Source organism: Echinops telfairi, unplaced genomic scaffold (genome assembly GCF_000313985.2).
Source record: "Echinops telfairi isolate 266 unplaced genomic scaffold, ASM31398v2 ScPeMD7_443;HRSCAF=831, whole genome shotgun sequence".
NCBI lineage: Eukaryota > Metazoa > Chordata > Mammalia > Afrosoricida > Tenrecidae > Echinops > Echinops telfairi.
This window is the reverse complement of record NW_022104341.1, coordinates 6,767,052-6,791,806: the sequence shown is the minus strand read 5'-3', so window position 1 is coordinate 6,791,806 and position 24,755 is coordinate 6,767,052. Positions and strand designations below refer to the sequence as shown.

At 41.4% G+C, this 24,755-nt stretch overlaps 1 protein-coding gene across 1 annotated transcript in view; it reads left to right on the top strand.

Annotated features, from left to right (window-relative positions):
- Positions 1 to 707: 707 nt before the first annotated feature.
- GNAI3 (G protein subunit alpha i3) overlaps positions 708 to 24,755 on the top strand; it is a 48,984-nt gene continuing 24,936 nt past the window's right edge. The window contains exon 1 of the mRNA XM_045291860.1: positions 708 to 870. Within this exon, the coding sequence (XP_045147795.1) occupies positions 753 to 870 (118 nt within the window). The 5' untranslated portion in view covers positions 708 to 752. The remainder of the gene's footprint in view (positions 871 to 24,755) is intronic.

Below are 24,755 nucleotides of genomic sequence, written 5' to 3'. Positions count from 1 at the left end.
CGGAGCAACATGGGAATTTCATGGAAAAGGAGGTACACGCTTAACCTTCAGGCTATGGTAAGACCTCTGTTAACGGTTTCAGGTGGTGGGCAAATCTCAAGCCCACGGCACAAGGACCAGGATGCATTTGGAGCGCAGCACGTGGCGGGTCACAGAAAGGGGCATGAGGAGATGGCGAAAGTCCTAAGCACGTCGGTGTTAGACGTGGCGGGGGACCCGGCCTGGGCGGTTTGTTGCCATATTATAAATGCAACCGAGACGACCTGGCATGAAGCGTCCTGTACTTGGGCCGGGGCGCAGGGTCTTCAGCACCGGGGATCAAAGGCTCACGGGCTTGCCCCTCGCCGTCTCCGTGACCCTTCGAAGCCCGTCTGTGTGATCTCCAGAGGGCGTCACGAGCTGGAGAGGCCAGCCCCCCGGTTTCTGACACGTATTTAAGGCAGAAAGAGAAAAGGCAGCCTGAAAGGGAGAAAGAAACGTAACGAGGTCAACAGGAAGTCAACGCAGCCGCTCGGCCCCGCCCCCTCCCGGTACTTCCGCTTTCGGTCGCTCCGCCCCCTCCCGGAGATTCGAGAGGCAAGGGCTGCGGGGCGTCACCGGAAGTGTCCTAAGCGCCGGATATCCGGCTCCTTGAGGCGCTCCGGGAGCTGACGGGGAGGGACGCCGCCCAGCCGTAGACGCTCTCGGCCGCCCGCAGCGCAGTCCGCGCGGTGTGAGTGAGCCCGGACCCAGGCCCCCCTCTCGCCGCCGCCATGGGCTGCACGTTGAGCGCCGAGGACAAGGCGGCGGTGGAGCGGAGCAAGATGATCGACCGCAACTTGCGGGTGGATGGGGAGAAGGCGGCCAAAGAAGTGAAGCTGCTGCTGCTCGGTACGCGCCGTGGGCGGGGCCGCGGGTGGTGGGGAGGCCCGGGCGCTTGGTCCGTGCGGTAGGGGCCGGACCCGGGCCGCGGGGAGAGACCCCAGGAGGACCTTGCGCGCCGGGCTTGGGGCGGGGTGCTGGGGCGGGTGGTGGCGGAGGGGGCGGGGCTGTCGGGGCTGTGACTTAGCCGACTGGAGACTTGGGAATCTAGGAAAGGGTTGTAGAACCAGAAGGGGTAGCAGGGACGCTTGTGTGAAGTCGCAGGGGGCTGATAGTACGGAGCACGGACGTAGTCGAATGGTGATCGTTCGTGACAGGGTCCGAGTGATCGATGGAAATAGCGAGTGGGGCAGGGCGGTCACGGAAGGACTCTGAGGAGGGAGAGTGGGCATTTGGAATTGCTGGTCAGGTGTAGGAAACCCGGAACATCCAGGAACTTGTCGGTTGGTGACGAGTATCAGGTGTGAGTGGCAGGAGGCTGTCTCTGTTCCTTCTCCCCAGTCATTTCATTCCCAAGTTATAAGACCGCGCCCCTGTTTTATTGAGGGAAACGAGAGTGGCAAGTGCTGAGGGAATTTAAAGAGCGGCTGGCTTGGAATTTGGGGCAAAAGAGAGGCAGTAAAATGTGCCTTTCGAGTTGCTGAATAGTTGCTAGGTGTGATGTACCATGAGAATGAAGGAGTTAGGATAAATTCAGAAATTGGATATACCTACTGTAGGCTGTGAATGGTTATGTCTATTTTGGTCGTTTCAAACAAAACTATTAGCCCCAGGAGCTGCTGTTTATACCTGACCACCACCTCCACTAACCCAAACTTATGGTAGCTTTTTATGTACAGTCAGAAGTGCTTTGTTTTTTTTGGTGGAAAATTTTAAGAGACTGGCTTCTAGAAGCTCAGGAAATTTATGAAGTATCTTGGCACTAACTTTCCAAGAAGCCAGGCAACATTTCTTCACTGATCGTATTTTCTAGGGCTCCATTAGAGAAGAATAAGTTGAAGTAGAGATGTTTTCGAACTTTACTTTTTAGAACAACTGCCTTTTGGAGAAATGAAATAAGCCTTAGGCTATGGTGGTGTCTTCTGCCCTCTGAGGCTGTTTAAGAAGTACCAAATCCTTGGTGTAAAGCAGCGTCCACAAAAGGTACTGCCATAAGCCAACACATTTCATTTTATGCTCAGGGTGTGCTGGGATGCACCTGCTAGTCTCATGTTTACGTATTTGGTTGTCTGTTGGTTATAGAACCCATGGTAATTGTTTTGCTTTTTAATCTCTCTCTCTCTCTCTCACACACACACACACACACACACACACACACACGCACGCACACGCACGCGCTAGCCCCCCCCCCCCAAGACAATCTGCTGTTGAGTTATTCCAATTCACAGGGAACCTGTACGGCAGAGTAGAACTCTGTAGGGTCCCTGTGTGTTTTCAAGGCTGCAAATCTGTATGGGAGCCCAGAGCCTCATCTTTCTCCCTCAGAGCAAATGGTGGGTTCAAACTGTTGACCTTGTGGTTAGCAACCCCACACCTAGCCCACTACATCTCCAGGATTGGATTCTCGTTTGAATATAGGGAGGAAGCTATGAATTGGAGCTTGGGGGTTTCCAGTTTGACTATATTAACTTACAGAAAATTGCTTAAGATCGCCACTCTATGGAGCAGGTAAGGAAACTTGTTGGCACAGTGATTAAGTGTGCAGCTGCTAACTGAACGGTGGGTGGTTTTGAACCCACCAGCTACTCTGGGAGAACAGTGTGGCAGTTGGCTTCTGTGAAGATTTAGTCTTGGAAACCCTATGGACAGTCCCACTGTGTCCTGTGAGTCAAATTGCCTCGACAACAAGGAGTGTGTAACAGGTATCATTGCGATGAGCACCATCCCTGGCACATAGAAGGTGCTTCTTCAAACCCTTGCTGCCCACCAGTATGAGCCAGCTAAGGTTGGACATTGCTCCTGGGAGAAATGTAAACCGCAACACTCAAGAAATTTTTATTACTGATTTGTTGATAATGAGATTGAAGGTGTATCCTCGTCGTTTAGGAGTGTTTTAATTTACATCAACCATCAGATAGATCTTAGACTGTTGTAATGTAGTTGTCAACTGTGGGACTTCCTTTCAAATTGCGCATTGGCCAGGCAGAACTTATCAAATGTTTAGAAAAATGCTTATTCAGGATTTAATTAAATAATGGACTTAATTGAAAACAACAACCCATAGTAGTGTAGGGAACTTGAAAAGCAGTAAATAAAAACCAAAGTACAAAAGCATTTGTTTTCAGTTTTGTTTTGTTTTTGAGAACATACACAGTAAAACACAAGTCCACCTGTTTCTACTTGTACAGTTGAGTGACCCTGACACACACACACCTTTTCCGGCCACTTCCTTCCCCAGTCATATGAATGCACTGCCCTCTAGGGTTCCCACTGACCTTCCAGTTGCTGTCCATTTGTTCCTATACAGAAGATTTGAAAAGAGCATAATTCTCAAGGCAGACTGTTTCTGTTTTTTGCTAATTAAGATAAGCTATTTGGTTTAGGATGATTTCAGGGGATGTTTTGGTGTAGTGTTTTAAGATTATTTCAGGGCAGTGGTTTCAGCACTTTATATAGCCCCATGGCTTCAGAAAATTTGGAGTCCATGAGCATTTGAAAATCTGTTTTGCATTTTCCCACTTTTGATCAGGATCCTTCTGTGTAATATTTGATCGCGGTGAGGCACAGTGGAGTTCTTCTGATCTAATGGCAAAGGGGGCATGAGGTCCACTGGTATTTGTTATTACGATTAAAAAAAAATTCTTTAGCAAGTTAAAGCAACAAACTAAATAGGCTTCAGAGATCTTGTTTGGATCAGATCACATATGAAATTAAACCATCTTCTCTGCTATTTCTGAAAGTACACTCATCACAGCATATAAATAACCCCTTTTTTCTTCAGAATACTTCCTTTGAGGCACATGCAAGTAGTCTATACTTAATCACTTTGAAGCAATCAAACTTAGTAGAGATCTATTTCTCATTGCCCTGGTGTCTCCTGGAACAAAATAGCTGCTCAGTAAATACTTTTATTCTTGTGAAGATTTTTGCCATAGTGGTTAACAGCATATACCCTAAAGCCAGACTGCTTAAAAACCGAGTTCTCCTTTACCTGGCTATAACCTTGGGAAACTTAATTTCTCTGTGCTCGTTTCCTTGTCTCTAAAATGGAGGAGATAGAGGTATTTCATAGGATTACCACTTGGGGATTAAGTATGATGATAATGTCAAGTAGAAGAGGGCATATAGTACTAGATTACTGAGTTTCTGGTTGTTGTAATTAAGTCAAAATTGATGCTATTGGGGCTTCAGAAAGTTTTATGCAATTAAAAGATAATAGGAGTTTTCCTAATAATTTTTACAGTCCCTTCAGACTATAGATAGCTACAGAAACCTTGAGGGCTCTATTAGCTAAGGAAGACTCAACTCTTCTCTTTCCCGGTGTCTACCTTTCTTTTTAATTTTCTTTAATTATTACTGGGAAGATCTCCACAGGCCAAATTTGTATTCAGTCATTCTGTTGACAGGCAAAATTATTTTGTACAAAGCTTCTTAGTGTGCCAGCAAGTAGAATTGCTTATCCTAATGGCAAAAATTGTATGTTGAAAATTTGTGTTTTTGTTATGTTTTAACTAATAGTGTTGAAATTTTAAATCATTTTTATAATTTATCAAAAAAATTTGGAACAGTTGAAAGACAACATTTTTGGTATGGCTCCCTTTATAAACTTACTGAACTTGGTCGTGTGAAAATACTTTATTTGAAAGGTTGGTCTTCTGTTTTTCCTGTTGTAACTCATAGTATAAAAAAGAAAATAAATGTGCTTTTTACCAAACCTCTTCAGTTTAGTCCCGTGAGCCTTATTTATATGATCGTTGTCAGTGTGTGCCAGGATGTGATTGACGGGAGGTTAGCCAGCACTGGTTCAATGGACCAGAGCCCTGTCTTTGGATTCTCACAAAAGTGCATTCCAATCTCACCTCCACTCACTAGCTGTCAGACCCTGGGCAGTAACAACCAGAAGCTAGTTGCCACATATGTTGAGATGAGTTGATACTTGATGCCTGCTTCTCCCTGATTTCAAATTTAAAATGAGGTGATTATGTGAAGTGCTTACTTAGCATTGATGCCCTGGGTACTTGTTAAGGGGCTTCTCAGTTGTTTCAGATTCATGGTGACCCTGTAGGACAGAGTAGAACTGCCTGCCTAGCAAATAGTAAATGCTCAGTAAATGACAACTCCTATGATTATCATGGTGTTTGTGAAGTGTATCTTTTTAGTAGTTGGTTTTTTAAGAAGTTTTTGTTCAGATATTTGATCTGTCTTGAATATTAATACAACCTTTTTGACATCTTCAAATAATTTTAGTAAATACTAGTGTAGTGAAGGATTAAGTCTTACTGTATGATGTTATTACCTTGACTAAGGTCAGGGCAGTGCGTGGTTCTGTTGTGCATAGAGTCGCTGTGAGTCAGAGCCAACGTGAGTGTACCTAACGAGGACGATATTGTTGTGACTTAATGAATGATCAACTTTCACATTTTCATTTCTTGATAGCTCACCTCAGCAGCTTCCGAGAAGACATTACACACATAATGAGATGAATGCTTTGCCTTGAGATTTTGCTGGTAGTAGTATGGCAAAAATTAAGTTGCAGAGAATTGGATTCATCCAATTAATTAAAACCCTGTATTATGTAATTATTCATAATTAAATTTCTGCATAATAGCATTTTCTCATTAAGATTAATTGTATCCTTTGGTTAAATGTGCCATTGCATTATATTCTCCTGTAGAACGATTCTTTATGTTTGCCATTTGTTTGCAGTATTCATGGTCAGCTATTTCTTGTAAAGATATAGACAAGTAAACACTTGTCTAAAAAACAAAATTGGCCTTGCAAAATAAGTCATTTATGAGCACTTATTTTGACGAACTAATCCAAGTGATTTTCTTTCTTATCTGAATTCCTGTAAGATAGTGAGGATTGTAAAATAGAGTGCTTAGCATGTAGATTTATTTATTTATTTTTAGCATGTAGTGGATTTGACAGTATGCATACATCTTTTAATTTATTAAGCTTATTTGTACTGTTACTTAAAAAGTCTTTTCGCTTTTGCATTTGTCTTTGGTAAAATGGTTCTTAAAGGAGTTCTTGGGTGGTGTGAATGGTTAAGGACTCAACTGACACACGAAGATTGGAGGGGTGAGTCCACACAGTGGAGCCTCAGTAGGAAACCTGGTGGTCTAATGCTGACAGAGCAGGTACTGAACCCTGTGGAGCACAGTTCTCCGCGGACACCCAGGGGGTTGCCAGAGGTCAGCGTGGACACAGCTAGGTTTGGTGTTTGGTTAAGACCTATAGAGCTTTGCTCCGTACGCTGCTCTCCCCCATTGTGCCTCCCTTGTTGCGCTAGCTGCCTCATCTTCTAAGTTTCCTGGAAGAAAAAAGGAGTAGGTAGGTCTTAGCAGCTATTTCCTCTTTTTTCACCCTTTCTTTTTCTTCTTCCTTCCTGGGTTTCTTCTGTCGCATTTTGCAGAAATCCTTCTAGAGCATCAGAGGATTCACAAACTTTCTAAACGTGTTAGCAAAACTTATGGGCATATGCATTGTTCTCAGAAGGAGCGTTTTCTTAATAAATTTCTCTTATAGTACTGCCACACCTCCTTTGTAAAAATCTCATCTCGAGGAAAGGGCCATGTTAAGAGATGGCCAGGAGCCAGGCAAGAATGGAATGGCCATATTGCAAAGATAGTTGGTAGGGAGATGCCAGGAGATGGCGAAGTATCTCGGTGAAGAGTCTGAGCTCCTCTTCCAGAGACCAGTGTATTTGAAACTTGTGGGAACGCGCCTTTCTTTACTGAGATGGGTCTTCTTTCTCCTCTTCCTCTACGGAATTAACTTTCTCCAAGGCAATATATCTAACAAAACTTGTTTAACCCCTTCGCCTTCTCTGATCATCTCTGTTCTGATGGGGTCATCGAGGATGAAAACCACTCGTGTTTACTCTTGTAACCAGTCAGTTGGCGATCCCTGACTCAGCTGTAAACCAGACTTTTAGATTTCTTTGACCAATAAAACATTTTTTTTAATGTGGACTGACCAAGAGTTCCAATATTTTGTTTTTCCTAGAAAGTGCATATTTAAAAATTCCCAACTACCCTTTATTATGATTACTATTTAGTTAATTTTCCTCCTGAGAACTTATTTAGATATTCTGAATTGGCTATGGTCTATCTCCCTCTTTTTGAAATCTCGTAGTACTTTGTGCCTGTGTTATGGCACTTAGGGTTTCTAGCTTGTAGTATGGTTACTCGTAAACTTGTTAGTTGCCATTGAAGATGCATGGTGCCCACGTGTGTCCTGGTAGATCTCTCCATCATAATGTCTTCAGTGGTTAAACTGTTTCAGAAGTAGATCCCCAGACCTTTCTTCAGAATGTAAAGCTGTGCTAAAGTTTCTTGTTTGTGAGGAACAGAACCCTACTTAGACCAATTCAAATAAAGACGAAATTTACTGAAAGGCTACAGTAGGCAACTTTGGAGGCATCAGGCATCCAGGATAGAGAAAACTGAACTACACCCAGGTCACATAGATTGTGACACATCCCACCCTTATTCTAGAACAGAGAGATTACCTGCTGTGCTTTGCTGGTAAGTTGGCTCTTCAGACCAGCTGTTTCTGCTCTCTTGGGACTTTCTGCTCCTGCCCCACCCTCCCCTCCAATTTTCAGGGTGCATGTGGATTTGGCTGGCTTTCACACCTTATCTTGTGCACATACTAGCTGATTTTGGTAATTTGAATGCTTTATGCCATCTGCCTCAGGCTCCCAGGATTCCCGTTCCAGGTTTAAGTGGCTACCACATTCTAGCTCTGGTGGTAGGATGGCAGAGGCGAAGGTGCATCATGAGTTTTATACAGTGGACCCGTTCAAAGATTGCCGTGTGGGTCAGCTTCTCTGAGAAGAAGGCATGACCGGAGAGCTAATGATGAAGAGAGAACAGTTCTTATCACCTTACGGGTACTCATTAAGTAGTAGTGGAGTATAATGGAATGAGATGGGAATATTGAGGAGCTAGACATGCCACGCCTTTATTCGCTCATTTGCTAGTGGCAGCATTCTTTCCATTATTCAATGTTGCCATTTTGTATGGTTGGGAGATGAAATTCAACTTGAGCTAGGGCAGAAGAATTTAAAATTCCTAATGTCAACACATCCATTTTAGAATAGTTAATATAACGAGTTTAATTACCTCTGATTTTAATTCATAAATTATTATTTTAAAAGTCAGTCCCTTCAAAGTCTGTGCTTCATCACTCTTGCGTTTTTTCTTGCTAGTTTTCCTTACAATTTTTGTGAGCGATAGCTTGGGTCACACAAATGGGCAAGTTTATGACTATCTGAAAGGTTGGGGTTTTGAACTTGAGCTGGTGATCCAAATGGTCACAGCCTGGAAAACCCTCGGGAGTGGTAGTATTTTTGTTCTCATGGGGTCCACATGAGTTGGGATCGACTAGATGGTCAGGCCACTCCAAACAATAATAACTGAGCACTGAAAATATCTGAGGCTGAGGAGGAGGTAAAACAGATGATTTTGCCCCTTGTTAATAACCTGCTTACATTTTCGTTAGGTGGTAGGTAAAAACATTCGGCAAAATAGATTGTTGACAAATATTAACCTTTCCTGGTTGGGTCTTCTCCTTATGTATTTTATTTTATCAGTGGATTGGGACTTATCAGTACTCAGGAGTTAGAACATTAGGAGTAAAAACAATTTATATATATATATATCAAATTCCATATCCACTGACCTAGTTATATATATATATATGGATATGGAATTTGTTCAGGATGCTAAGGGGCTTCTTTTTGGGGGGGAAATTTTGTTTTCTGCCATTGAGTCAGTACTGACTCCTAACCTAATGACTTTGAACCAGAGTGTGCTGCTGTCAGGTCAGTTCTGACTCATAGCAGCCTCTTACGGTTTCCAAGGCTGTGAATCTTCAGCAGGACCAAACTGTCACATTGTTTTCCCTTGGACGCATTTCTCTGAACTGTTAACCAAATTCAGAGATGGCAGATATGATATAATAGGCAAAGAACAAAAACATTGGAAAATGGGAGATTAGTTTTAGTCCTAGTCTCCGAGTTTCATTTTCCTTCTGTACCAGTGAGGTTGGATTGCAGGAGTCCCTTGTTTGACGTTAATACTATCAACCAGAGAGAATTATTTTAGCAAGTTATCAAGTCCATCTTTGTGTTATTAGTTCTCTTGTTCTTCAGTTTGATTGAAATTAGTTATCATCATAAGCCTAGGAACAAGATAGACACTATCAAGGTTTAAAGTCATAAAGTGTGCAAAGGGTAAATGTTCCCCAAAAGTGCAAATAAATTATTCTAGTATTTGACTACCCCCCCCCACCTCAACTTTGTTTTTATTTCTGGATAATTCTTTTTCAGTGTTTAGCAAGTTTAAGAGTTATCTTTAAGCTTATCTATCCAGGCTATTCTGTTACCTGCTTAGTAATCAGCTGTATCATTTCTGTAATTCAAGCCGCTTGAACTGAACAACATTGTGTTAGGATCAACTGCTGAGTTGTTCTAGTTTGAGACAGCACCTGGTGTAAATGAAGTAGTCTATTTTTCGCGACGTGCTGTTAAACTGAAATAGAAATTAATGTGCCTGATGTGAACCAAGCAAGAAGAAAGACACCAAAAAGCCCAAACCTGTTTGATGCTGTAATGATCCTAGGAACAAGTTTCCTCCAAAATCCATGTTAGGCTTGGGGGGTAATTACAGGGTTAAGAGAGATTGTTAACGGTTTAATATTATCCGAGCTATCATCTCTTATTATTAAAAATAAATAAATCATTTTATTAGGGGCTCGTACAGATCTTATATAATCTATGCATCATTTGTATCAAGCACATTTGTACATGTGTTGCCATCGTCATTTTCAAAACATTTTCTTTCTGATTTGAGCCTTTGGTATCAGCTCCTCTTTTTTCCCCTCCCTGATCTAATACTATTTTTGAACGTGGTCCTCTTTTTTTGTCACCAGGTTCATTTTCAAATGGATAAAGGTCATTTTCAAATGGATAAAGGTCATTTTCAAATGGATAAAGGTCATTTTCAAATGGATAAATGTTCTTAACATTTATACAAAAGTTGTTTCCATTTTTCAATGATGATAATATTTTCTCTCTCAAAATATTGTTACTTAACTAATAATATTCCAGTTGGTTTTTTCCCCCCTAGCAGCTCATGTAAACCTACAGCTGTTAAGAGTCAGGAACATCATACCATAATCAAAACACACACCCTAAATTTAAATTGTGCTTGAATCTCATTTTTTTTCTTGCCTGCCTGTCACACTTACTGCGTGGGTGATAAAGGGACCGTATAAATCAACCTTCCTTACCATTAGCAAGGATTCCTGCCATCTTTTAATTAATCATTCTGTAATAATTGTATAAGCAGTTTATACTGGGTCAAATTCTAAAAATTCCCTTTATCCTTTCAGCTTGAAATTTAAAATCTAAATTGTTTTCCATTAAATTATGAGAACTTACAGAAATGTTGCACTGTATTAGGATTTCTGTTTTAGTGTCCCTGGATGGCACAAACCAGGGTTTCAAACCAGTTCTTCCTGGTTCAGTCATGGCCAAAGAAGTAAAATCAGACCAGAACTGAATTTGTAAAATGTAGATATACCTTAGCAATAACTAAGACAGGAAAAACGACAGGTTGCCATCCTGTTAGAAACTTTATCTCTGCCCTAGAAATGAAGGGCAATGTGCATGTTGCATAGCAACCAAATCTCTTGATTGATAGAGTTGGAAACAGTGGAGCCCTGCGCAAAAATGGAGGCTTACTGCTCCTCTGAATGTTAGTCTCCAGTCTTGGAAGTAATTCAAGGCACCTGAATCAGGCCCCAAAAGGGTTCCCCTGTGCCTCTTCTGAGTTGCCCATTCTAAGATTTCGGCCCACAATAATTGGCTCATTTCCCACATAATTGGCTCATTTCAGGTTTTAAAAAATAATTTGTTATTTTCTCTACTCCTTTTTTTGTGCATTAGGGTTTTCATTTCAGCTTCTGCTTATCATAAGCAAAGTATATCTTGTTCATGTTTTTGTTTTTGTCAGAATAAAAATAAATGCATAATTATACCCTCTAATATTTGTAGTTTGTGAGTCATCGCCCCCCCCCCTAACTTTTTCTAGGTTGCTTAATTATTTTAAAAATACATATAATTTAAAAAAAAATAAGCTTAGGTTTATAGGAAAGTTGCAAAGAGAATTCCTGTATTAGTTTCATGTGGTTTCCCCTAAGGTTGATTTCTTATATTTGTCTAAGATTAATATTGTTTGTATTACTGCTAATTAAACTCTTTTCTTAACTTGGATTCCAGCAGTTTTTCTACCATTTTTCCTCTGAGATCCAGTCTGGGATACGACATTACACTTAGCTGAGGTTACTTTTTATTGAGTTTTTGGTTGTCCAAAAGGAGGGCCATTCGATTATTTATTATCACTTAAAGGGGCCGCGACCTCAAAAAAAAAAAAAAAAGAGGGCCATTCATTTGTTAGCTTCTTTTATAACATGTAACTGATGGTCACAGTGAATAGACAAAACTTTAAAAGCTATTCAAATTGGGGAGATAGAAAGTGGGCCTTGATCATGTATGTGGAATATAGTCATAGAAGGAGTGTAGCCATTTTTGGAAGTGAGGGGTAGACATGTGTATGAGGAAAATCCTTCTATCTGAGATGGATCTTGAATGATGAATGCTAACTCTCCAGACAGCAGGTAATCAGAAGTAAACTCAGAATAGAGTTGGTCGGAAGGCTTGGCAGCATGGTTGAGCACTCACATGGATTTGACCTGCATGAAGGAGCTGCAGAGACAGACTACAGGCTGGAAGAGGTCTGCAGGGGCTTTGAAGAATGTGTGTTGGAATTTTTAAAAAGTGTTTTAAACTATATACTTGGAGGGTTCAAAAGGTTTGTGGGGTTTTTTTTTTGAGAGTGTGTGTGTGTGTGTGTGTGTGTGTGTGTGTGTGTGTGTTTGAGAATGATAATCTTAGAGGCTTTGCATTCTCCCCCTTGTTTCCCTCCTTTTTGCCATTCCTCCACTAATTTGTGCAGTAATGTGAGATTTAGTAGATCTAAAGATGTGAAACTCAAACTTTTCGGGTTCTGATTTAACAGCATTGGTGAGAATTTATATGATAAAGGAAATTGAATGATAGGTATTGCTTATCACCTAGCAATTCAGTTTACGCTGTTTTTGCTATTGGTGATTTTCAAACCTGTGGTGTTAGTTTAAATTTGATTAAATTAGATGTAAGAAAAATTTTTATGTTGTCATTAGTGTTTGAGGACCTGATGTAGGGAGTGGGTTTCTAATATACTTCAATTTACTTTGGAGGTTGTCTCTCCTATACAAAAAGACTTAACTGATGTGGATTAAACTGAGGTTTTTGCATTGCACTTGTGGCCTTTCTGTTTCCTGTTACTACAAGTAAAATACAGCCGTAATGAACATATTTGCTACATATCTGACAGGGTACTTCAGATTTGATATTCTAGTTATATCTCACAAATAAATTTTCAGACAGCTAATAAAAACAGTAGTTTTCAGTCATGCCATATGTAAATGTTATGTAGTTCATGGTCAGTACCAAATGGTTTTTGTTGCCCTGCTTTCAAGAAAGGAAAAGGAAACCTCCTGGAGGCCAAAATTAGAAGATTTAGGCAATTAACCTTCGCCCCACCTTTGTCTCTGTTCACAAATAACTCTAGCGCTCTGCTAGTTCACAGAGGTGAGCAGGAGATCCTGCCCCTCTTGTCCAGGTGCCCAAAGAGAATATCAGGTCTTTAACAGCACTCGCGTTATCTTGTTAACAATCTTAAATGATAACATTTTAAGAACAGTTATTCTTTCTTTTTTCAAGTCAGTCATCCTCAGGTGAATCATAAATGTTAAAAATGGTGAATAAAATGTTCTACTTTCTGGCTTAAAGGCTATATAAAATGATAGGGCCATATCCATGTAACTGGTGAGAGGAAGAGCACTGAGTAAACTATACATACTGCTTTGTAAATTATGGACATATTTTAGTTAGAGCTTTTATTTTTTACCTCTCCTCATTGCACGTTTATGTTTTAGAAATATGTAATGAAGTAATTGATTTGGGGAGACATAAAGATACCTACTGCTTCACTTTTTAAGTTGGTGGGTTATAAATATTCCCTTCTATGTATATAGTATTTATTCAAACAACTTAAAAATTTTAGGGCCCAAAAATGGTAATTTGATTCAGATTTCCTTAAAGTTAGCTTCTGCCTTTTGGGGAGCCCCATACATGTAACCAAAAACTTAAGCTAGCTTTAAAAAGTGAGGAGGGTGATTAAGAGGGCTTTTGTTAGGTGCTGGCAGGGCTGAAGAGTCACTTCGGGAACTGAGACTGGCGGGGTCCTGGCTTCTGCCTTTCCCTGGGACTCAGTCCTCGGTTCTCTTCTGAACCTCGCTAGTGCTACTTGGTTTTGCTCTCATCTGCCTCTCTCGTTTCCTTGATTCTGCCCTGACCTCCCTCCTCACTCACTTTCTCTCTTCTCTAGTTCTCTTTCTTTTTTCTCTCTCATGGCATCTCTTAAGTCTTTCTGTATATTTGTCTTGTCACTTTTGTCTCTAGTCCAAGTTCCTCTAAATTCTTTCCTCTGTGACCTTGGTGCGCATCTGTAAAAACAAACGCACTGCAATGGACTGGATTCTGACTCACAGTGGTCCTCTGGGACAGAGTAGAACTGCCTCTTGGTCTTCTGAGACTGCAGCTCTTTCTGGGAGTAGAAAGATTCACCTTTCTCCCGCAGAGCAACTGGTGGTTTTGAACTGCTGACCTTGTTGTTGGTAGTCCAACACATAACCCCCTACACTACCGGAGCTCCTTGGTATGCAAGGAGCTCTGTAATGGTTGCCTACATTTTCAGACTTTTAGTTTAGGACAGCCTTCAGTCCAGAATCCTCAGATAAAGTGGCTGGTCCTGCTCATCTTTTGTAGCTTGGTCACACATTTGTAGATCTCTGGCCAGCCTGTGAGTTGACAATGCCTGTGTCAGGTGTCTACTGCTCTAGTCGCAGAGGGCTGTGCCCCAGATCTTATTGGAAGTTGCCCACTAAGGAGTCAAACTAGAGATTCTGAAATATATCAATTAAGTATAATAAAAATTTTTTTAATTATGTGTGTTAATCCTTTTGGCAGTTGGTGTGTGCTTTCTAGAAAAATCTGTTTTAGAGGAGCCCATTATCTCTGTCCCAGCCACAATTCTCTGCCTTTCATGAGATTTAGTCATCGAATAAAGAGTGAATGAATGCCCACTGTAGTTTGTGAACTGCGTTAGGTGTTGGGGTACTGGAGTGGAAAGGACAGTTTCAGAGTGGCTTATTTCACTGAAGTAGAGCTGTGGGTGCAAGGGACTTTGGGGCAGGTTTTGGGTGTAGTGGGTTAGAAGGGAGTGAGGCCAGTGAGTGAGTCTAAATCATTGTCAGGCACGGTTGTGGGGCGAGAGCTGAAGGCACAGCCAGGAGTGGGTGTGGAGCTGAGTCAAAGATAGCAGAAGAATGGACGTCTGTTTCTGTTAACTGCCCACATGAAAACATTCCATCCACTGCGATTGGCATGTGCACAATGTGATTGGGCAAGCCTTGTATCTCACAGAAACCCAAGCCATTCATCTCACTGGGAGTTCCTCTGTGCCTACGCTGCTCCAGATTGTGCTCTAGATTTGGGGCCTTACTTTTAAAAAAGCACACTTTTGTGCTTTCAAGGAGAAGCTTGTGAGTTTAGGGGTAGTGGAATCCCAAGTAGGCACACCCCTAGAAAATTATACTAGTTTGATCAGGTACTAGTGTGAAATGTTTGACACTGACTGTGCTGTCGGCCCACTTTGAGCCTGGTCAGTGTGGCCCAGAAGGGAGGCACACAGGTGTGGGAGTGCTAAAATGAGTTTCATTAGCATTTGAATCCAAATTAAGAAAATCCACCCACAGATTATGAAAAGCAAGAAGAGCAGGAACTGGGAAAGCATTGAAATAATTATTTTTAGAGTAGCCAGTGATGGCTAGGGATAAGATAGGTAAGAGGCCTGGGAAGTACAGTTTGGGAGGTAATTTTGGAAACCACCAAGCTCTGTGATGGGCTGATGGGAATAATTGAAGCCAGTGATAAGGATGGGCGTGATCACTGCCAGGGAGCGAGGAAAGTTTCAGAGTGCTTTCAAAGATGTTAGTGGAGATATTTTAAGGGGCCTGTGGGCTGAGTAAGAGAATTCTGATATTTTACACTAAGGAAATGTGTTAATGTCAAAGAAAAATATATCTCCTAAAAGACCATAAATTCCAAAATTTTACTTGTGTGTGAAGTATTACTAAGTTCCAATAGTTCTAGGCATATAGGAAACATATTTGTTGGGGAAAAAACACCCACAAATTTTCTTTTATTCAGAAATAGTTCCCCATCTATAATTCTTTCACCCTTTTTATTGACTTAGCACACACTCTCTTTTTTATTAAAAGTATTTTGAATGATCTATCATCTTACTCTGGTGTTTTACTCTGTTAGCTAATTACTTACATAGGCATTCTTAGGTGCTGCAACAGATTTTAAGTGATTTGCTATTAGGTAAAAGGTTGGGTGTTCAAACCTACGGAGGGGCACCTTGGAAGACATGCCTGGTGGTTTACATTAGAAAACTCTTAGTCTTGAAAACCATTTGAAACAGCTCTGTTCTGCGTATATGGGGTGAAACAGCTCTGCTCTTTCAAAATTGATTGAGCAGCAACTAACAACAAGCTGTGCTTCCCCCATTTAACTAGAGGCAATAGGAACAATGATAAGTTCTGTTAGAAATAGCATTTGCTGTGCTCCTTTGATCTTTAGATATGCATCTTCATTTTTGTTGTGCTTTAAAAAAAAAGAATAATAGTTTAACTTAAATGCTGTGCATGGATGTAGAAGGCTGATGTACCACTTCCTGTTGTTGCATTCTTTAATTCTTTCTACTATTTGTCCCTATTTGAGCAGGAGGAATGCATTGCTATTTCAAATGGTTGGGTTTACTAACCATTAATTGATCTAGTTCAGGTCCAGCAAACTTTTGAGACAGAAGAGCCTATCCTGCCCCTCACAACAACTTAAAAATTATTTGAGAGCCATAAATATATTTTTACGAACAAACGAAGTAACTCTTATCTAAACAATATCCTTTAAATTTTTTCAATTTTATTTCAGAGCTGCATATGGCTCGAGAGCCGCCGTTAGTTAGCTGTTGTGAATTGTTGGGTTAATGCCTTAATTTGAGACCTGTGTGTAGCAGGATTAGAGATGTATTTCGCTGTTGTTGTCAGGTGTCATCTGGTCAGTTCTGACGCATAGTAACCCCATGTACAACAGAATGAAACACTGCCAAGTCCTGCACCATCCTAAACAGTGTTCTTATGCTTGAGCCCATTGCTGCAGCCACTGCCAATCCATCCTGGCAAAGGCCTCCCTCTCTTTTGTTGCCTCTCTCCTGAACCAAGCATGCATGCTGTCCTTTCTCAGGGATTGATCTCTCCTGACAACATGGCCCAAATATGTGAGACAGTCTCACCATGCATGCCTCTAAAGAAGATTCTGGCTGTACTTCTTCCAAGACAGATTTGTTTGTCTTTTGGCCGCCCATGGTCCTTTGTGTGTTCTTCACTAGCACCGTAATTCAGGTGCATTGATTCTTTGGTCTTCCTTATTTAGTGCCCAACCTTCACATGGATATGAAGCGATTGAAAATCCCGTGGCTTGGGTCAGGCCACCTCCAAGTCACATCCTTGCCTTTCAACATTTACAGAGGTCTTGTCCAGCAGATTTACTCAATACAACGTGTCATTTGCTATCTTGGCTGCTGCTTCCATGAGCACTGATTGTGGATCCCAGCAAAATGAAATCCTTTACAACTTCAGTGTTTTCTCCATTTATCATGATGTTACCTATTGGTCCAGTGTGAGGAATCCAGTCTTTACATTACATTGAATTGTAATCCATACCAAAGACTGCAATCCTTTATCTTTATCAGCAGGTGCTTCAAGATTTTTATCACTTTCAGCATGCAAGAAGGCTGTGTTATCTGTGTATCACAGGTTGTTAATAGCTTTCTTCTGATCCTGATCCACATCCTTCTTCATATAAGCCATTTCCTCTATTTGCACAGCATACAGATTGAATAAGTATGGTAAGCGGCTACAGCCCTGACACACACAGCCTGGTTTTAAATCCTGCAGTATTCTTATTCTGTTTGCACAACTGCTTCTTAATCCATGTACAAGTTCCTCATGAGTACAATGAAATGCTCTGGAATTCCTAGTCTTCCTAAGGCTATTCATAGTTTGTTGTGGTCCACACAGTCAAATGTCTTTGCATAGTCAATAAAACAAAAGTAAACATCTTTCTGGTATCCTCTGCTTTTAGCCAAGATTAATCTGACATCAGCAGTGATATCTCTTGTTCCACATCCTCTTCTGAATCCATCCTGAACCTCTGGCAGCTCCCTGTCAATGTACTGCTGCAGCCATTGTGGGGTAATCATCCACAAAGTTTTACATTTGATAGTAATGATGCTACATAATTTGTGTATTCTGTTGGGTCACCTTTCTTTGGAATGGGTACAAATAACGATTTCTTCCAGTCAGTTGGCCAGATAGCTGTCTTCTACATTTTTGGCATAGGCAAATGAGTGCTTCCAGTGCTTCGTCAGGCTAAGACAGTTCAGTTGATATTTCATCAATTCTTGGAACCTTGTTTTTGGCTAATGCTTTTAGTGCAGCTTGAACTTCTTTCAGTACCATAGGTTCTTACTCCTATGCTATCTCCTGAAATGGTTGACTAATTTTTTTGTGTGTACAATATGTCTGTATTTTCCCATCTTATTTTGATATTTTTTGCATCATTTAATTTTTTGACCATGGAATCTTTCATTATTGCAACTTAAGGCTTGAATTTCCTACTGAGTTCTTTCAATTTAAGGTCGGAGGAAGATGGGACTATCTCGACCCATGCGTAATTACAGTCTTGGAAACTCATGGGGGCAGTTCTCCACTGAACCTGTAGGGTCACTTTGAGTTGTCGTTGACCTGATGGCAGGCAGAGAGTTTGGCTTATGAGTTCAGTTTAAGACGGGCTGAGCGTGTTTTTCCTTTTTGGTTTTCTAACTCTGGGTCTTTGCACGTTTTATATTACCGGTAACTTTGTTTTCTTGCGCAGCCCCCTTGAAATTTTCTGTTCCAGCTCTTTGACTTCACCGTTTCTTCCATCTGCTTTAGCTACTCCATGATTACTAGCAAGCTTCAGAGTCTCTTCGAATACCCACTTTGATCTTCTCTGCCATTTTAAGGACCTTTGGCTTCTTCATGAATGTTGTTGGTGTCCTTCCACAGCTCAGGCTTTCTGTGATTTGTGTCAGTGCAGCAAATCTGTTCTTGAGATGTTGCCAAAATTCAGGTGGGACAGACTCTAGGTTGTGATTTTGGCTCTTGTGGCTTTGCTTTAATTTCCTTCAGCTTCAACCTGAACTTCTCTAAGAGCAATTAGTGGACGTTCCACAGTAAGCCCCTGCCTCATTGGCCTGTAATCATGAGGATTACATTCAGCGATTTCTATATGCTTTGTTTCAATTTAGCCATTCTGGTCTCCTCATTGTACCATTGCTTACTTCACTTCCTCGCCGTGTTTCCTGTTTCCGTTTCTCCTTTCCGAACCCTCTGTCCTTAGGTAAACAGTGCCCTTTGGATCTTAAATGGTTGATGATTTTTACAAGGACAAGAATTCGGGGTGACTAAGCCATAGTCTTTGGGGTCTCACTAGTCTCTTGAACAAATAAGACTGATTTCTTTTATGCTTTTCAGTTTCGTTCCACATTTTCTCCTACTCTGTCCAAGCCCTCTTCATGTGATCGTTTTCAGAGTAGTTGGTCGTGGTGGTTGGGCGCTGTTTCTTCTGGTTTTTGGATTGTGAAAGCTGATGTTTCTGAGGCTCGTTAGTCCATTGGACTGTTTTCCTGCGTCTTGACTCCCATCACTCTTCTTTCCTCTGCTGGGGAGAGACCAGTAATTGCACCTGAGGTGACTGCTTATGAGCTTTCTAGGCCTTGGTCTGCACTCCTCACTGAATTAGTATGCAGAGCCTCGTCTTTGTGAAGTGTGCTATGCCAGTTGATCTTGCTATCTCCGGAGACAGTGAATGGTCTGCAGTCTCCAGGCCTAGCAACTCACTCCCCTGCAAGGTGCTTAGTTATGTCTAAGAACTTCTCCTTGGAAAAGGACATCACGCTTGGTAAACTTGGAGGGTCAGCTCAAAAGAGGAAGACCACCAAGGAGATGGGTTAACACAGTGTGGCCACAACAGTGGCTCAGATACAGCAATGGATGTGAGGATGGTGCACAACCCAGCAGCATTTCATTCTGTTGTGCATAGGATTTGCTCAATGGCACCTAACAACAACAACAACAACAAGCTTTTATAACTTACTTCCCTGTACACCTACCACATCCTTGGATGTATTTGCAGCAGAGATCAATACACATATGCAAATACCCTTTGTCAAACAGTACATTTGTGGGAATGTTCTCACTCTCCCTCCCAAACCTGTTTAGTCTGTGTGTATCCGTAGATCTACCACTATTGCAAGATTGTATATATAGCAGTATTTGCCTCTCTTGCCATGACCTCTTGCAAACTTCCTTGAGCCTTCTGTTTCATTTTCTCCTAACCTCCCTCTTACTGTAACTTCCCTTCTTCTTCACCCAAGGGGCCCTGAAATGGGTTAGGGGGTTTTGTGCTGGGTTGCTAATCACAAGGTCAGCCGTTGGAATTTACCAGCTGCTCCTCAGGAGAAAGATGAGGCTTTCTACTCCTGTAAAGATTTACCGTCTCAGAAACCTATAGGGGCGGTTCTATCCTTCCCTATAGGGTTGCTATGAGTCTGTTTATTTGTTGTTGTTTTCTATCCAAGTTAATAATTGTTTACCCTTTAGCCTGAGACTTCCATTATCTCTTTCCCTAACCATCAAAAGAATATTTCTCAAACTGCTAGTTTTTTAAACAAAAGGTAAGACTTAAATTAGGGGGAAATGTCAAAATACTAGCTTATCAAACTACAGGGGAGAAGCTGTCTTCCTATCCTAGTCATAGGAGGGGAGGGGGCTTTGTGGATTGAAAAATAATAGAATTTTCCCACAAGTGTTTGAAGCCCCCTCGAATGTGCCCCCGTGACTGATATGCCATGTCTGGGCCTACCCCAAAATGCTGCCCTGCTGTGGCTTAACTGTGTAAATATCTGGAAAGGGGCTCTGTTCTACTTGTAATCTTGCTCCCTGGAAAGATTAAAGAGTTCTACAAAGAAATAAGTACTTAGAAACAATTGCTTAAAAGGTTAAGGAGGTGTTTCAAGTGCCATTAGCACAGGTACCGGTAGTTATGGTACAAAGAGCTATGAGGAAACGACAAGAAAAAGCTGTAGATGTACAGATGGGGAGAAGTGAGAGAGGAGGTAGTAGACAAGAATATGTAAGATTGAAACTGTAGTTAAAAGGAAGAGAATATTGATGAAGAAAGCTGATGGTGCCCGGCTATCAAAAGATATAGCGTCTGAGGTCTCGAAGGCTTGAAGATAAACAAGCAGCCATCTAGCTCAGAAGCAACAAAACCCACATGGAAGAAGCACACCAGCCTTTGTGATCACGAGGTTTCAAAGGGATCATCATAGAACAAAAAATCAGATCATTGTGAATGAGGGGGAGTGCGGAGTAGGGACCCAAAGCTCATCTGTAGGCAACTGGACATCCCCTTACAGAAGGGTCCTGGGGAGTAGGCAAGCCAGTCAGGGTGCAGTACATCACCGATGAAACATACAACTTTCCTCTAGTTGTTTAATTCTTCCTCCTCCCCTCCCCCCACTATCATGATCCCAATTTTACCTTACAAATCCTGCTAGACCAGAGGATGACACTGGTACAGATAGGAACCAGAAACAGGGAATCTAGGACAGATGAACCCCTCAGGACCAATAATGAGATTAGTGATACCAGGAGGGTACGGGGAAGATGGGTGGAGAGAGGGGGAACCAATACATATAACCCCCTCCCTGGGGGACGGACAACAGAAAAGTGGGTGAAGGGAGACATCGGACAGTGTAACACATGAAAAAATAGTAATTTATAAATTATCAAGGGTTCAAAGGAAGAGAATGTTTTATTTGGAGTAGGTGGATAAAATGACTAATGCTTTCACACAGCTTTGCTGCAGCTTATAGGTTAAAAGTTGTGTTTGTGTGTGAATCCAAATTCATCAAGGATTTTATTATTGTGAAACAGTTGCTATTTGGAACCAATAGCAATCAATATCTAGGGAGTTCTTTTTACATTAACTTCTGTGGGGCCATAGCATCACGGGGTGGTATTCTGAACGGTGAAAGTAGCATTCAGAAATAATAGCTAGCTGACATTTATTGAACACTTCATATGTACCAGATATCATTTTAAACATTTTCTATACATTTAACTCATTGAATCCTCCCAAAATGCGTAGATGGTGTTACTGACCCGTCTTCTCACACCTGAGGGAAATACATCATGCCTGAAGGCATAAAGGTTTAAAAGAGTATTAATAGATAGTTAAATATTCTTTCAACGCGCCGTAGTCAAAAAGAAAGGAAAAAGAGCTAGGTGTCAGGTGACACCGTGTTTTTGAGTATCAGCCATCGCTCAGCTGAGAGTATTTGCTCATATGTAGTAAGGATGCTTGTATTTGTATTAGTAATCCCATTCACTGACCTTAAAAATTAAAAATCTTCCAAAGAAATTGTTGCCATTTCTTGTTTTCATATCCATAACGTAGTATCTGTTCATGGGAAGGACTAAAAGACATAGGATATGTTGCTTACTCTCAGGGAGTTTCTTAGAAATAAAATTAAGAGCATTTCAGGTGATTCTAATGATGCTCCAGACTTGTAGCCAGCAGAGTATGTTTGTACTGGTGAGTTGTTTGTCTTCTCATCGTGGTGGTGGTAGTGGCCTTTGCTAGACTGTTTTATTTGTCGTAGAAGGTGATTGTCTAAGTGCCTTGCCTCCTTTATTGAGCATGAGACCTTCAAACTTACCTTCCTGGAATCTCCCTCCTTGTCTCCTCCCACATCTCTGCAATTTTACCAGCAAGCTGCTTACCTTAGAAAGGGGCGTCCTTACGGATAAAGTTGCTAAGACACACTTAGCTCCTGATGAATTGGGAGGTGAGCACATGCATCTCGTAAGCTTGTGATGAAACTTGAAGAGCGCGCGCACACCAGAGTGACTGCCACCGAGTCAGTGCCGACGCATAGCATCCTACGGGACAGGCTAGAGCTGCCCTGGTGAGTTTCTGAGGCTTTACAGGGGTAGAAAGTCCCGTATTTTTCCAGAGGAGTGGCTGCTGGTTTCTAAATGTTGACCCATGGTTAGCAGCCCCAGGCGTAACCACTGTTGCAAATGTTACATAGATATTTGATAGGGGAAAACCTGGACAAAGAGGGTGCTTATCACTGGAGGTAAATGAAGAATTCAAACCCAATTTTTTAAAAAGCTCATAAAATATTAGAAGAACATGGTTAATTATTAAAATCAAGTGACACTTTTCTTTTATACTGCCTTAAATTATATGAAAGGAGAGGGACTTTGAGCTGGACGTGTGAAAGAATTCCAGTAGTAGCAGATATATTAGGTCCCAAATTGGTGAGGATTAATTTGAGAAATGTGCCTGAGATTCTGTTACAACTTGATGTAAGGGAAGAAAAGTGGCTAGGTTCCAAAGGACTCTCACATATCAGGCTTGGACGTGGGTGGCACTCTTTCAGGGTGAACTGTAGAAACTGCACGGATCAAGACCTTTTGGTGTAAAGTGATTCATTATTTGTATAAAATGCCCTAGAACCTCCCATTGAAACTGATCTGTATTTAGTTTTGTGATCATTAAGAAGTATCTTCTGCTAAGAGACAGAACTGGATGCCTAATAAAAGCTTGAGAGAGAATGTGTTGCATTTTCATCAGCACCTTCTTGATGGGGTAGAATTTAATGAAATGAGTGGAAATTGAATCTGAGATTAATAGACTTGCTGATTATTTCATTCAAACTAATTCAGTCTGAGTGGGAGAGATGCTGTTTTCATATAAAATTAATGGTGCTCATTACTTCATTAATCTCTACTTGTCTTAATTTAGTAGCTTCTGCTGACATGGGATAATCTACGAATTCTATGTAAATATAAATATGCATTTATACTCTGTTCTCCAAAATGGAATCATCAGTCCTTTTTAAATATGCATGGGGTGTTGACTTTCTTCTGTCAGTTTTACTAGGGACTATTTTAGTCTCATTCCTGATTATCAACTAGACCACAGGTTCCCAAATTTACTTGGCTTATCTTCCCCTTTTCATAAACTACTCAGCACCCCCATCCCCAACAATGAAATACGTTTGTACTATAACCCATAACCCATTCTAAAGTGTAAGTACTTGCTTTTGCAGCCCTCCCCATCATTCCAGTGCCCTCTAGGGGAGTGGTATCTCCTTACTTTGGGGAACATTAAGCTAGACAGTAAGAACAGAGATAAAATAATATATAAATATGTAATGTTTTTGCTTGGTAGAATTGAAAAAATGTTTTGTAAAGGACTATGCTGATTAAATGTTAGTCATTCATTTATTAACAGTAACTAATTCATATCAGGCCCAGTTCTAGGTCCTAGGAAGATAAGAATGAACAAGTCTTCATGGAGTTTATATTTTAATAGGGAAGATAAGATGTGAACAAATCTGTAAGGTCAAGAAGTGATAAGTGGTATCAAAACTAGCAGTAAGGGGAAAGTGATGGGCTGGGGTTTTTTCCGGTAGATTAGTCAGGGAGGGTTTCTTTGGGGGAAGCAGATGTCTGAGTAAAGAAGAAACTCTTGCAAGAATTATTTCAGGCAGTAGGAGCAGTAATTTCAAAAGCTTTGTTAGGATCTAGCTCAGTGAGAATCAGTTTGGTAAACTGGAGAAAAAGCAACTGAGGAGTAATAGATGAAAAGAGGGAGGCAGTGCTCAGAGCAGCCAGTGCACAGAAAGGACCATAGGACCGGCCCCACTATGAGACGCGACATCCCTCACTGACCCATAGCCCTACAGGGGACAGCACTGGAGGAGACACAGTGTGGGAATTGTGCCTGATCGAACCCCACCACACCGAGGCAAAACACTAAGGGCGTGCAACAGAACAGCAAGGGGAGCAGAGCAAGGAAGTCCCGAGAGAGTACCAAAAATATACTTTGGGGGCAGGGCGTGGCACCCCACCAGACTTGACCGGAAAACCCTCCTAAAGGTCAGCAAACAGACCTGGAACTATTTACAGGCTTCTTTTTTGGTCATTGGTTTGTTGTTATTGTTTTGTTTTCTTTTGTTGCTTTGTTTTGCTCTGTCTTGTTTTTGTGCATATTATTATCTGTGTAGGTCTATCTAGATAAGATAGGCTGGATAAACAATCTGGAGGAGAAAACAACGGGACTGACAGTGTGGGAGGACATGGGAGAGGGGGAGGTGGGGGAAAGGAAGTGGTGTTAACAAACCCAGGGACAAGGAAACAACAACAAATAAGTGATCCAAAATCGGGGCGAGGAGGGTGTAAGAGGAATTACTGAAACCCAAATGAAGGTTGGGCATGATAATGGGATAAGAGGAAAGAACTAGGAGGCAAAGGGCATTTATAGAGGTCTAAATAAAGGCATGCACATTTGTAAATATATTTATATATGA